At 40.1% G+C, this 15,286-nt stretch overlaps 1 protein-coding gene across 2 annotated transcripts in view; it reads left to right on the forward strand.

The window, feature by feature from the left end:
* fstl5 (follistatin-like 5) overlaps positions 1 to 14,821 on the forward strand; it is a 793,070-nt gene extending 778,249 nt beyond the window's left edge. For both annotated transcript variants that reach the window (XM_073042992.1, XM_073042993.1), the window contains one exon: positions 12,939 to 14,821. In XM_073042992.1, the coding sequence (XP_072899093.1) occupies positions 12,939 to 13,641 (703 nt within the window). In that variant the 3' untranslated portion in view covers positions 13,642 to 14,821. The remainder of the gene's footprint in view (positions 1 to 12,938) is intronic.
* The last annotated feature ends 465 nt before the right edge of the window (positions 14,822 to 15,286 follow it).

The following is a 15,286-nucleotide window of genomic DNA, read 5'->3' on the forward strand; positions in this document are numbered from 1 at the left end:
TCGCTGGGCATCTCTAGAGATGTGACTCGTTAGCCCCTTGCCAACAGCCACTGGAACTCAGCGGTGAGAAAACCACCTTTCGGTATGACTTGGGTCCCACCAAAACCAGAAAGTTGGGACGTTTTTACCACTTGAACCTCAGTTTGTGTGAATACTTTGTAAATGCTGCCCCCATGCAATTAGCTATCAGCAAGAAATGACAGATCGTACACTGCATACAATTATAAGGAAAGTATATTTACAAATTTCAGCTTTATCGATCGAGCAGTTAGTAGGCAAAAAAATAGAAAAAAAATTAAAAGGGTTCATTGGAGTTAACCCAGTTCAAATGTGCAGTTGGAGCTCATCTTGAAGTTGTCTTTAACTCATGCGCTGGATGCACGGTCTGTGTGAAAGCACACACCACCTTCTGAATTTCGCTCGAAATCCATCTTGAACAAACTGTTTCGGCCCTTCCTCCTTGAGGCCATTCATCTGCACAAATCACTTTGTGCAACAGGGACAGCATCCTCAGCCATCTGTCTTCTCCCAGCTCCTGCCGAAAAGACCCCGACCCACAACAGTGTCCATCACAAAAACCTATCCGCCCAGCGTTCTCCAGAACCTCCTCCCAATTCCATCATCCTAATTGGCTGACAAAACATTCCTAAGCTGAACAACCTAGCCTCTTATATTTAGCTCAAACCCAAACATGCTAAAAGTAGAAGAGATTGCTCTTATAGAACTGGCAAAATTAAATACCTACAGCGTAGCAGTAAAAATCTTACACAGTCCTGCGCCAATGGTCTACCAGCATGTCGACTTCATAACCAGAGGTGAGACTATATTAGACCTGGTTTATACCAATATTTAAGGTTATCCCCAGTCCTCACCTCGGTTATTCAGACCACATATCGATTTTGCTAATCCCTGCATAAGGACCACTGGTTCAGTGAGTCAAACCAGTTCACAAGAAGAATAAGACTTGGCCAGAAGGTGCCACCTCAGCGCCACAGGACGGCTTTGAAAGCACAGACTGGAGCTCATTCAGGCAGGTGGCTACCGGTGACCATCACGCCAACGTTGATGTGGGATCAATGACTGGCTACATAGGAAAGTGCATTAAGGACGTTACTATGATTAAGCACTACACTGCCAGGGCTAACCAGAAACCATGGCTAACTGTGCACTGCTTAGGAATCAGGACGTCACCTTCACAGTGAGGACAGGCCAGCAAAAGCGGTGTTCTCCCATGCCATCTGGAAGCCAAAGCGTGAATATGTGCAGAAAATGCACAAACACCTTTACGACAGCAGAGACCTGTGATGCATAACAGATTACAATCCACCTTACGTGTCAATGACAGAGCGCCTCCCTCCCTGATAGGCTGAGTGCTTTCTATGCACGATTTGACCAATTGAATATTATGATATCAAGGAAGGCCCCCTCTCTTCCTGAGGAACAGGGACACTGTCCGGCCATAGCCAAGCTGAGGAGGACCCCAGCCAGAGTAAACCCAGGCAGGGCTGGCCAACATACCTGGTCAGGTGCTGAGGGACTGTGCAGCCCAGGTAACAGAGGCATTAATGGACATCCTTAACATCTCTCTGAAACAGTCCGCTATCCCTTCACACTTCAAGGCAGCCGCCATCAATCTTGTTCACTAGGGAAGAATGGTAACTGGACTAAGTGTTTGTCGCCAGTGGCAATGACTTGAACAATCATGAAATGCTTTGCACGACAGGTAATGGATAATATAAAATCCCACCTTCCAGCTACGTTGGACCCTTTCCTGTTCATCTACCACACAAACTAGTCTAGTAATATGCTGTAGCCTCAGACCTCCACTCCGTCGTGTCCCATCTAGAAAACAATGCCTCAAATGCTAAGATGTTGATCATCGATTTTAGCTCGGTATTTAACACAATCATCCCTTGGAGGCTGGTGGGTAAACGGTCCTCACTGGGAATTAACACCCACCTCTGTAACTGGATCTTGGACTTCTTGATGGAAAGACCCCCATCAGTCTGAGTTGGCAGCAACATCTCAAGCTCTGTCACACTGAGCACTGGTGACCCCCCAGGGTTGTGTGTTCAGCCCACTGATGTTCACACTGCTGACTCACAACTGCACTACCAGATCCAGCTCAAGCTGCATCATCAAATTCACTGCTGACACTACAATGGTTGGCCTCATCGACAAGAATAATGAGTCATTATGCAGAGAGAAGGTAGAGAGTTTTGTCAAATGGTGTGAGAACAGCCTGAGTCTCAACATTGACAAGACAAGGGAGATGGTTGTGGACTTAAGGAAGGCACAGATCGACTATTTTCCATTGCACATCAATGGTTCCTCTGTGGAGAGAGTAAAGAGCACAAAGTTATTTGGTGTGCACGCAAGACCATAAGATTTAGGAGCAGAAGTATGCCATTCAATCATGAGCTGATTCAATCCTTTCCCCTGCCTTCACCCCATACCCTTTGATGCCCTGGCTAATCAAGAACCTATCTATCTCTGCCTTAAATACACCCAAAGACTTGGTCTCCACAGATGCTCGTGGCAACAAATTCCACAGATTTACCACCCTCTGACTAAAGTAATTTCTCCACATCTCAGTTCCAAAAATACATCCTTCAATCCTGAAGTTGTGCCCTCTTGTCCTAGAATCCCCTACCATGGGAAATAACTTTGCCCTATCTAATCTGCTCAGGCCTTTTAGCATTCAGAATGTTTCTATGAGATCCCCTCTCATTCTCCTGAACTCCAGGGAATACAGTCCAAGAGCTGCCAGACATTCCCCATACAGTAACCCTTTCATTCCTGGAATCATTCTTGTGAATCTTCAACAATGTCAGTATATCCTTTCTAGAATAAGGAGCCCAAAACTGCACACAATACTCCAAGTGTGGTCTCCTGAGTGCCTTATAGAGCCTCAACATCACATCCCTGCTCTTATATTCTATACCTCTAGAAATGAATGCCAACATTTCATTCACCTTCTTCACAACCAACTCAACCTGGAGGTTAACCTTTATGGTATCTTGCACAATGTCTCCCAAGTCCCTTTGCATCGCTGCATTTTGAATTCTTTTCCCATCTAAATAATATTCTGCCTGTTTATTTCTTCCACCAAAGTACATGACCATACACTTTCCAACATTGTATTTCATTTGCCACTTCTTTACCCATTTTCCTAAACTATTTAAGTCTCTCTGCAGGCTCTCTGCTTCCTCAACGTACTCCGCTCCTCCACCTATCTTTGTATCATCACCAAATTTAGCCACAAATCCATTAATACCGTAGTCCAAATCATTGATATACATCGTAAAAAGCAGCGGTCCCAACACCGACCCCTGTGGAACTCCACTGGTAACCGGCAGCCAGCCAGAATAGGATCCCTTTATTCCCACTCTCTGTTTTCTGCCGACCAGCCAATGCTCCACCCATACTAGTAACTTCCCTGTAATTCCATGGGCCCTTATCTTACTAAGCAGCCTCATGTGCAACACCTTGTCAAAGGCCTTCTGAAAATCCAAGTACACCATGTCTCCTTTGTCTACCCTGCTTGTAATTTCCTCACATAAAGGATGATCTAATCTGTGCCTACAACACCCCTTTATTAGTCAAGAAGACACAGCAGCCTCGGCACTTTTTGAGGAGTTTGAGGTGTACAAGGCTCCCTGCCCCCATTCTTAACAACTTTCTACAGGAGCACCATTGAAGGTGTCATGTCTGGCTGCATCATTGTGTGGTACGGAGGCTGCAAGGCATCAGACCGCAAGACCCTATGGAGGACAGTAAAGAATGACAAAAAGATCACTGGGGGCTTCCTCCCCCTGCCCCATTTGTGATATTTACCAGAAGCATTGCAAATGAAGGGCCAAAGCACTGTTGAGGATCCACGTCCCACAAGCTCTTTGACCCACCACCATCAGGAAGGAGATAGAGAAGTGTCAAGATATGGACTGTCAGACTGGATAACAGCTTCTTTCCTCAGGCTGTGAGACTAATGAATACCCTACCAACTCCAAGGTCTCGGCACTAGGACAACAAGTTGTTTACTGTGCTCTTTATTGTTTACCTGTGCTGCACTTAACTACATGCATTTTGAATTATATTTTATTAGCTTATTTATAGCATAATATTTGGGCTTATGGGCTGTGCGTGATATATGTTGTGTGGGTGAACCATGATCAGAGGAATGTTGTTTCGTTTGGTTGTATAAATGTACAGTAGGATGACAATAAACTTGAACTTCAACTTTTCTAACTGTGCTAGAGATCAAATGTGATATGTATTCTCATTGAATATTGCTGCATCCATCTAATGGGTTGAAGTTAAGAGCCTTTGGGACTTTGAATTATTTCAGGAAAGCTTTCACCATTATGCAGTGTCTATATACAGTTTCAGGATTGAAAATAATTTGCTTGGCATTTCATCAGACCTACACTATAAGACGATATAGTGTAGAGTGATGCTTGTCTTATTTCTGTTTCTATACTTAGACTGGATGTGCACTGAATCTCCAATAAAATTGAATTGTGAGTGTAGTGACAGACATTCTCCTTGGCCTCCTCAAATAAAAGTTCATCCTCTCCCATCCTGCCTACCAGCATCTCCCGTAGCGCTTCACAACATCAGAGTGTCGTCTCTTGCCTCTGTTCTGTCATCTCCTCCAGAAAGCTCCAACAATCTGTGCCATGACTTCTGACACCATTTCAAAGAGGACTGGGCTAGCCCAAGGGCGACAGTTGTGATTCACTGTGATGGTATCATTAGCAATGGTTAGTAGCTGATATCACATTTATGTAAATCTTGTATTATCCTACATGGGGATAAATAGGCACAAGTTAATCACAAATTGTGAACTGAACACATTTTGTAATGCTATCGAATTGTACTAAGCCTGTATTTCTACAGTTGGGAAGAATGAGAGGTATCACCTTGAGAGGAATTAACTCAAAAAAACCCAAAGAAAATCAGCTATTAAACATTCATTACATGGTCCATAAGACCAAATAACCCAGGATTCCTCGAAGTCCTTTGCAGGTTTCAGAGTTGAGAATATCAGCTAACTTGTGGGTCAGGTGTGGAATTTAGATAGCTGGCAGCTAACCCAAAATAGGGACAAAGAAGCAGGTGTGATGAGTGCATAACCAAAATCCAGAGGCAGATATCAGAGGGAATTTGGATCACAGTAAAATAGCAGAGTTCACATACTGTCCACGTAAAGTGTTTTTTCTCCTTATTAACCTTTTACTAAGCAAATCAAACATCAGTTGCACCCAGCGACTTGCTGGTGCAATGAGATATTAGAGTATCTAATGAACCTACTGTCAGCCACCTGTACAAAATTTGACCATGTCAGAAAATGTACCAAATTTTGTAAAAGAATCCGCAGATTTAGAATATATTGCCTGTCTTAAAATGAGTTTCTCTGCATAGGATCATTAAGAGAAATAATTTCAGCTGACATTTAGTCTACCTCTTACTCTGGGTTTACCCTTATCTGTCTCTTGTGGGTTGGTACACATGTCTCTCTCTGTCCTTGGGGTAAAATTCTCTCATGGTCAGTTCATAGCTCTTTCTCATGGTTGATGGATAACTTGGTCTTTCATGATATGTGTGTAACTTGGTCTCTCTTCCTCTCCTAGTTGGTATGTATCTCTTTCTATCTCTCTCTCTCTCACACACATGGATTATTGTGGCTCTCTCTTCAAGTCAAGTTTATTGTTATTTGACTATATACATGTATATAACATGTATAACCATATTTTATATATACAAACATGTGTGTGTGTGTATATATATATATAGATATGAGCAAGACAATGTTTCTTCGTAACATTTGTGGTCAGATTGAAGCTCTGTCCCATGGTTGTATAACTGCCTCTCTCTCCTAGTCTGTGCATAGTACCCTCTCTCCCTCTTGGTTAGGATATGACCCATGCTGATGGATGGATTGTGTCTCTCTTCTGTGCTCAGATCATAGCTCTCTCTCTCTCTCATAATTGTCTAATGCCCTCTCGCTTTCTTGGTCGCTGTCTGCTGACTGATGTATATCTCTCCCTCATGGTTGCATTGTGGCCCTCTCTTGTGGCTAATGCATAGCTCTCTTCTATGGTTGCATAGTGTCATCTCATTTTCCTGCCTGGTGCCCAGAACCCTCTGCCTCTCATGGATGGTTTGTGCTCCCTCTTACCATCAGGTTACAATTCTTCCTCATGGTTGCACAGCTTTCTTTCTTTTCCCTCGTTCGTGTGATGCTCTTTTTGTGCTAGTTGGAGTGTGGCCCTCTTTCACATCATGATTGCTGTGTAACATTTTACAACACTTACATTTAACATTCTCTTTTTCTCACTCTCGCTGATAGTCAAATTATTATTCCATTTATGGTTCATGAGTACAGCTGTTTTAATTTTTCATGTGTTCAATATTTTGGAGGAGAGCAATAGGAAAAAGAGGCAGGGTGCTTCCTTGTTAATAAAGAAGGAAATCAGATCCAATGTGGAAAAAGATATTGCCTCAGAACCTCAAGATCTGGAGTAAGTCTGGGTGGAGCTAAGAAATACCAAGGAGCAATATGGGTGATTTTGACTGGTCAAAAAAATTGGTATTGCCATTGTGAAGGATAAGTTCCTGAAGTTATGTATAATATGTATCTAGACCAGTATGGTGGGGAAGACGTTATCCAAGACTGAATATTGTTCAATGTAATAGGATTAGTGCTTGAAGGTATTTTATAAAAATCTTTCAGGAAGAGAAACTGTTATGTTTTGTAACTTCAAAACATTAAACTAATTTAAAGGAAGATACAGGAGTCTAAAATGTAAGTGTAACTTTGTGTTTACATATCACGTGGTATCGTGATGACGTATGCAGCTTACGTGTGTGTGTGTGTATATATATATATATAAAACTCATAATGAATTATTTAAAAGAACAAGGATACTTTATCAATCATATATAGAGAACATTACTCAAATATTACTGAAACATTAAATACACAACAGTAACCAAAACAGAATAGAATTCTTCACAGAGTAAGGAAGTTTAAGATTAAGATGGACACTCAATGATTCAGAAACAGGTTCTTCCCCTCTGCATACAGATTCCTGAATGTTCAATGAACATTCCTTTTCTTTGCATTATTTACTGAGTTTCTAAATAATCTTTATGCCTTTGCATTGTACTGTTGCCACAAAACAAACAAATTTCACATCATATAAATCAGTAACAATAAATCTGATTCTGATTCTAAAGTGAAGTATTGTAACCTGAAACTAGTATCCTAAATCTAAACAAAGGAATCAATGAAATTATGAGGAATAAGTTGGCTGTGAAATATTGGGAGACATCATTGAAAAGTGGTAGGCAATGGCTAACATTTAAGGAACAAATGCAGGGACTAGAAAAAAATCTACATCCTTTTCTGATGAAAAAATGTGATTAGCAAAAGAATCTATGGCTAACAAAAAAAAGTAATGATGGTATTTGTTCCAAAGAGGAGTTAGATAAAATTGCCTCTAAAATTTGCAGTCTTGAGGATGGGATGCAGTGTAGAATTCAGCAAAAGTGGACCAAGAGATTGATTAAGAGAGTAAAATAACATATGAAACTATGCTTGCAAGCTACCTAAAAGCATATGGTAAAAGGAGAAAGACGAATGAAAATAAATAAATGTAGATACACCCTATCCTTATTATATGCAAGGGATACTTCCCTCGCAGTCAATGCATAATGTGAATAATTATTTAAGTGGAGAAAATAGGGATGCATTCTAGAGGGCTTCCTAAATATGTTTTATCTGTAATTTATTCATATTTTCATACCAATACGACACAAGGCAACATTCGTATTATATTTCATCAATTTAAGGTAACATTCAATATAATAAATCATAGAAAGTTAACATACTAGGGTGCACAGTACTCACCAACAGTGGCAGGTGTGTTCGCTCCAGGAGATCAGTGGTTGTTGTGGTGTCGGGCAGCTTTACATGGATGAGGTGGATGGTTATGTGTCATCAGGATCACCGTAAAATCCTTCATCTGCAACTTGACACTTTCTTCTTCATCATTAACACCTTCAGTCTGAGTTAAACGCAGGAGATCATCCACACTTAATTCTTCATCATGAGAATCCAGGAGTTCCACCACATCAGCGATCTCGTGATCTGAGAATCCTTCCCCACCAATTTTATGGTCCAGGGGCCACACAACCATGGACAGCTGCAGTGAAGGCAGGAAACCCCTTGAGGGTGTGCACACACTCCACCCAAATTGATTTCCACGCTCCACTGAGAGTGTCCTCTTTCCAGGATTCATCAATGTTGTTGATGGCATGTCTGATGTTGAAGGACTTCCACCACTCCCTCACTGTTGGTAAACTCCTGGGATTTTGAAAATCGCCTGTTGCTTGCAGTATCTGAGAGATAAGTTCACCATAAAAAATACGCCCTGAATGTGGATATCACACCTTGGTCGAGTGGTTGAATCAGCGATGTTGTGTTAGGCGGCAGGAAACGCACCGTTATGTTAGGATGAATGCTGTCCAAATGTTTAGGATGGGCTGGCGCATTGTCAAGCAACAAAAGAACTTTAAAGGCAAGATTCTGTTCCTGGTAGTAGGGTTCAGCCTGAACAGCAAAATGATTAGCAAACCAATCTTCAAAGATTTGACCAGTGACCCATGCTTTCTTGTTAACTGCCCAGTGGACAGGAAGCATGTTCTTACTCAAACCCTTAACAGCATGAGGGTTCAGTGAAAGGTAAACTAAGAGAGACTTCATCTTACAGTCTCCTTTGGCATTGGAACACATAAGCAAAGTCATTCTATCCTTTGCTGCATTGAAACCTGATGCAGTTTTTTCATCCTTACTTATGTAAATGCATTTCGGCATATGCTTCCAAAAAAGCCCAGTCTCATCTGCATTAAACGCCTGCTTTGGTGTGATGCCTAACTCAGCTAACATAGCCTGCAACCTCACAGGGTAGCGTTCAGCAGCTTTATGGTCAGCACTAGCTTGCTCACCACGCACAGCTACGTTGTGAAGCCTGGAACGATCAACAAACTTAGAAAACCATCCCCTACTTGCATTAAAGCTAACAATATTACTTGACACTTCCTCGCTAGCCTCTGAGCAAAGTCGACCATAAATTTCACAAAGCTTTCACAAGAAGATGATCAGAGCTAAATGTTGTTTTTTTCTTTCTTTCGTGCTCAATGTACAAACTCAACATTTTGTCCATTTTTGTCATAATCGGGTTATGCACTTTGGTAACAATCTTTGAAGACATTTGTGATGAATCAATCACTGCACTTTTTATGTTCTCAGCATTTTTCTTTATGTTTCCAATTGTGGACTGACCCAGGCTGAAGCAGCGTCCCAGAGCTGTGTTACCATCACCTGACGCCACCCTGTTTATAATTTCCAACTTTTTTTCAAGTGTTAAAGCAGTTCTCTGCCGCTTGGCTGATGGCCCACAACTTGACATAGGACGCTTAGGAGGTATAGTTAAATATTTCCAGCACAAAAATCACTGCACCGTAGGTAAAAACAACAAAAGTTTAAGAGCGCAAGATCACATATCCACACGTTGCCAAAACCAATGCGAGACTGGTGGGAGTGAGACTGTGAGGCGTGCGCACGCGACTTGTATTGGCGGGAAAGCAGTGCTCCTCGCATAACTGTGAGTTATGGACGCATATAAGGAGAAGTTGGTAGAAATAGGTTCCTTGCATACTGTGAATCCACATTGTCTGAAGACACATATAAAGAGGGTAGGGTGTACCTTGCTGTCAGAAGCGGGAGAATTTATAATGGAGAAGAAAATTAAGCACATATGTTGATTCTGTCTTCTTAGAAAAAAGATGCAAATAGCTTCCTAGTAATGCAAAGGAACCAAGTATTGAATGAAAATGAGTAATTAAAGTGAATTAGCTTTAGGAAAATAAAATCCCAAACCAATTAATGGGACTGAAAGCCGATAAATACCCATGGCTTGATAGGCACCTCAGATTTTAAAAAAGAGGTAGTCATGAAACTAGTGGCTGCTTGGTTGTCCAAAATTTTATAAATTATGCAACAGCTCCTGTTGGTTGAACAGTAGCAAATGTAAAAATAGGAGAGGGAAAATAGTAAACTGTAGACCAGTAAGCCTAACATGAGTAGTACGGAAAGTGCTGAAATCTATTATACATGATGCAATAATAGTAAATTTATCAATAGGAAAAATTCAACAATTTAATAAATTCCCTATTTATCAATAGGGAAAATTATTTTTGATAAACCTGTCACAGTTTGTTTGAAAAAGTAACTGGTAGAACAGATTCTACGGGAGAATAATTTATTTAAGTTTTCTGAAGACTTTTGATAAAGTCCCACATAAAAAGTTAGTTAACAAATTAAACTACATGTAACTGTGGTTAATATACTGCCATAGATTGAAAGTTAGTTAACTGAAAGGAGGCCATGAGAAGGAATAAATAGTTATTTTTTCTGAGGGCAGGTGATGGCTCATGGAGTATCTATGGGTTCACTCTTTGGACCAGAACTATTCACAATATATGACAATGATTGGATAATGGATCCATACATAATATTTTAGTCTGCCAGCACAAACCTGAATGTGATTTTGAGCTGTGAGAAAGATACAATGAGGCTCTCAGGTGATTTAGACAAGTTGCATGACTGGGCGAATATATAACAGATGCAGTATTGTTGGCATAAATGTTAATTTACCCACCAGTAGAAGAAACTAAATGGAAACTGTGATTCAAATGGTGATATTTGAATAGGAAATGTTGATGGACAATGGGATCCCATCTAAATCCAGAAGTTACAACATTAGGATACCAGGCAAGACATTTAGGACTGAAGAACCATGTTGGGGAGAATTTTTTTTCACTCAGAGTGGTGAACCTGTGAAATATCTACCATAGAAGGCAGTGGAAACCAAGTCACTGAATATATTTAAGAAGGAAGTGGATAGATTTCTATTTACAAGAGCATCAGCGAGGTATTGCGAGAGAGCAGAAATATGATTTTGAGATAGAGGATCATTCCTGATCACCTTCAGTGGCATATGGCTAAGTTGAACTCCTGTATTTCCATGTTTCTGTGATCCATGTGTAACTCTTTCTTGAGATTATAGGATTTTATAGTTTATCTTATAGTTCTTTCTCCTCTATTTCACTCCCCAAACCTTCTCTCACTGTCTCTTCATAGGTATGCAGCTCTCCCATGCTCCCACTCACTCTCCCCTTCTCTCTTGATAGGCATGTATCTCTTGTTCTCTTTCTCTTTTTCATATTAGCCATATCTACCTCCCGTGAGATGGTAGCACCCTCATTGACTCTATATATCACTGTTGTTTTCACACACCTTCTCTCAATAGGTAATTAGTGCTCTGTTCCAGTCTGCCTAACACTTTCCCTTATTCTCTTCCTATCTTTCTCTCCATGTCTCTCTTTCAACACATATATGGTCCTATATCTCCTACCCTTTGTCTATCCTCCTAATTCTCCGTCTTCCACTTTCTCACTCTTCTCATTAGGTGTGTACATCTCTCATTCTTTAATTCTCTACAATACAAATGTCAATTCTCTCTGTCTCTCGCCCTCCCTCTCCCCTCTCCCTCTCTTTCTTCTCTCTCTCTCTCTCTCTCTCTCTCTCTCTCTCTCTCTCTCTCTCTCTCTTTTCCCTCTTTCCCTCTGAGAAAGAGTGAAAGAAATGGAAAGTTGGTATGCTGGTCACTGCTTAACTCTCTCTCCAGGAAGGTGTGTAATTCCCTCTCTCTTGGAAGAGGGAGTTACACACAGGTGAGGTTCTTGCTTACTCTGGAGAATGTAGCTCCCTTATTCTGATTCATTAGATTCATTGTTCTCTCCATTTATTCCAGTCTCCTTGCATCTTGAATAATACCATATATGATATGCTCAAAATTTCTGTTTGACTATGTTCAATCAATACTTCAAAGTTTGACTGGAAGAAATATTACTGTTAAAAATAACAATGGAAATTAGATATTATCTGAAGACTTCAAGTAAAAATTATGTAAACCTTATCAAATGCATCTGCCTAAAGGATCAGAAATATCTGCTCGTCAAAATGAACGTGAATCATATTGTTGAAAGGTAGCTTCTAGGAGTGGGGCTTGACTTGTAAGAAAGGGAAATAGAAACGTCACTATTGATTACACCCTGGCCAAATTTTCAATTTCTATTAGTCAGCCCAATTTCACATTGTGAAATCCTGAAACAAAGACATGATTCATGACAGGAGATGACAGGCGTACAGAGCATACAATAATTGTAGAATCGTTTAGCACCATCTATTCCATGTAACTTTTCTTTTAAATGTGCATCCAGTACTCTATGCTGCTTCACCAAGTTGGCACCTCAATTTCTGGTTACCACTCCCAGCATGCCCTTCCACACTCTCTTACGTCACACTGGAATCAGTGTGAAAACCTCAGGGTAACAGGTGATGTCTCTGAAAGCCGTAGGTGTCAAGCTTCTGATTCACAGTCATAGAATTGTGGTAAATGTTAATGCATTGACTTTTGAACTAAGCGAAACATCATGTATACCACAGGCCTATGTGAGTGGCAGGGAGATGACTTCTACATTGCGTCAACAGGCATTAGATAATCAGCTAAATAGAGTGCAGTATCTTACTTGTGACAGAATCTGCCTGAATGATAGGATGATTTTATGGTAAAGAACATGGGAAATCAATATAAAAATTACATGTTTGTTTCATAGCACTTCACTGAAAGCATTGAAAAATATAGTCCTCTGAAACATTACAGAGTCCTTTCCTGTCAGTTCTTTTTGTCTAGGATACATGATAAAAAATAAACTTCATGTTTTTATATTTTTTATGCTCCTGTAATTATGTTCTTGTTATAAATGTTGCACCTTTTCAATGTTGTTTTGTTTGTTTCTGTTTACAGGTTTGGATTTATTCTTCACAAAGGTGAACCAGCCCTTCACAAAATTGATCTTGAAACCATGATGTATATCAAGACCATCAGTTTGAAAGACTATAATTGCATTCCACAGTCACTTGCCTATACTCATCTTGGTGGATATTACTTTGTTCACTGCAATGCTGACAACACTGGAGCAACCGAGCCACAGATTATAGTGGATAGTGTCACTGATTCCGTCATTGGTTACAATGGTGATATAACAGGTGCACCTTACGTTTCTCCAGATGGACATTATTTGGTCAGTATTGATGATCAAAAGGGGCTCTTAAGAGTCCAGACCATCACCATCCAAGGGGAAATCCTCGAATCCTTTGACATTCACACCAATTTACACATCTCCGATGCCACCTTCCAACCTTCTTTCACCGAAGCCAACCAGTACAATATCTTCGCTAGTTCAGGTGTGCAAACAGAGGTGCTCTTCGTGGAACTCTCCACAGGGAAAGTGAAGATGGTGAAGAGTCTGAAGGAACCCATGAAGACTGAAGAATGGCCATGGAACAATAAAAATCGAATTATTGTGGACAGTGACCTGTTTGGCCAATATCTGATGACACCATCCAAGGAATCACTGTTTATTCTTGATGGAAGGCTTAATAAATTAAACTGTGAGATCACAGAGGTGGAAAAAGGCAACACAATAATCTGGGTAGGTGAAGCATAAAAGGAAAGGTTGATAACCTATCCCCTGGTATGTAGTTTGCCACTGCACCTAGATTGCAACTTGCATTAGAGAAATTCTGTTCTTTTATAGACTGCAAAAGGTACCTAATTAATGTAAAACGAGTTTGCAGATACAAAGACCACGAACTTCCAAGTGACATAGATAATAATTGGAGTTTTCTAATTTGTTAGTGCTTTTAACTACAAGATAGGTTGCAAATTTAAATTGTGCAATGAGGCTACTAAATGTTTTAGTTATGGAAATTCTAATAGCTGCAGGGAATTATAGAAAACCTACTAACACCCAGTTGTGTGTTTTAACCCTCTTTTTTTCAGAGCTGCTTGCAAAGTATTGACTTTTGCTTGTGGATACCGATTCAAAAATGCTCTTGTTTAATCTGAAAAATCCAGAATTGTTTGTCAGCGTTTTTGTGCCTTGAAGGGCTAATTATGCAGGGAGAGGGTTAATTAGTCCCACCATGGCCTCAAGTTGTTTAATACTAGAGGATCCTGCATACCATTATTAATGCCAAGACCTGGTCCAAACAAGTGCTGACTAACTCAGTAACGCAATACCTTTTCAACATTGGATTATAGAGCATGAGGAGAAGCAACTTGTTCCCCTTCCTCAAAAGACATTCTGTCAACTCTAAATCAGCATACATCAAACTGTTTAACATTGTTAGAATAATGTAAAAGAAATCTAACAATCAATTTATAGTTAAATGTGGCAGAGAAAATTGTGCTGTACTCCAATAATGGCTGATAATACTGTATTTTTAGATTTAATTTGAGTCTTACTGGATTGACTTGTTACTCAACTAGTTGTGTCTTGTGATCAGGATTTTATACCCATGACCATGTCTATATATAGCATCTGCTAGGCTCTGTGTTTTCCATCTATTAGTTGGGAAAATAAGGTATGCGGGAAGAATCCATTTCTATGCTCGACTGCACTGCAGCTGACTGATAAATTGTTTAAGTTTGTAGTAACTGAAATGGTCCCCTTTTTTACTGGTAATGTTCTATCTTGTGGGCATCTAGATTATGAAAAGTCTCTATGTAAACATGTGTCTGTCAAATATACATTTTTTCTGTGTCCTGTGATAGATTTCATAATTTGTGAATGTTGTATATGTAGAAATTTGCTTGACACAAGGCAAATAAAATCTTACATTTTACATTTTGCTGAATCAGTGAGTCTGAATTTGCTAAAACCGCGAAGTGATATACGATGGGCAAAACGATACTGATAAATTCATAAGGTGGTTTATTGTTATCACTGATACCAAGGCATAGTGAAAACTGTGTTTTCCATGCCATGCAGATCATTTCATCACACCGGTATATCGAGGTCTCAGAACTTAGATTTAAAAGAGTAGAATGATTACAATAGAAGTAATGAATGAGACCTGCTAAGGGCAGGTTGCAATGTATCACCATCCTGTGGTGACATCTTAGTTATCATTAATGTCAAGCGAGGAATAGAATTGATTCTTACAATGTTAAGGCTCAAGTTGTTGACGTTGTCTGATTGGTGTGGCACAAGTGAGAATAGTCAGCAATACATGCAAAAGGTTATAATGTATGGGAGTTTCTTTGGCACTGTTCCCTTTCCATCACAATAAAGTTTTACAATAGAAAAC

This window comes from Hemitrygon akajei, chromosome 4 (genome assembly GCF_048418815.1).
Source record: "Hemitrygon akajei chromosome 4, sHemAka1.3, whole genome shotgun sequence".
NCBI classification, from domain to species: Eukaryota; Metazoa; Chordata; class Chondrichthyes; order Myliobatiformes; family Dasyatidae; genus Hemitrygon; species Hemitrygon akajei.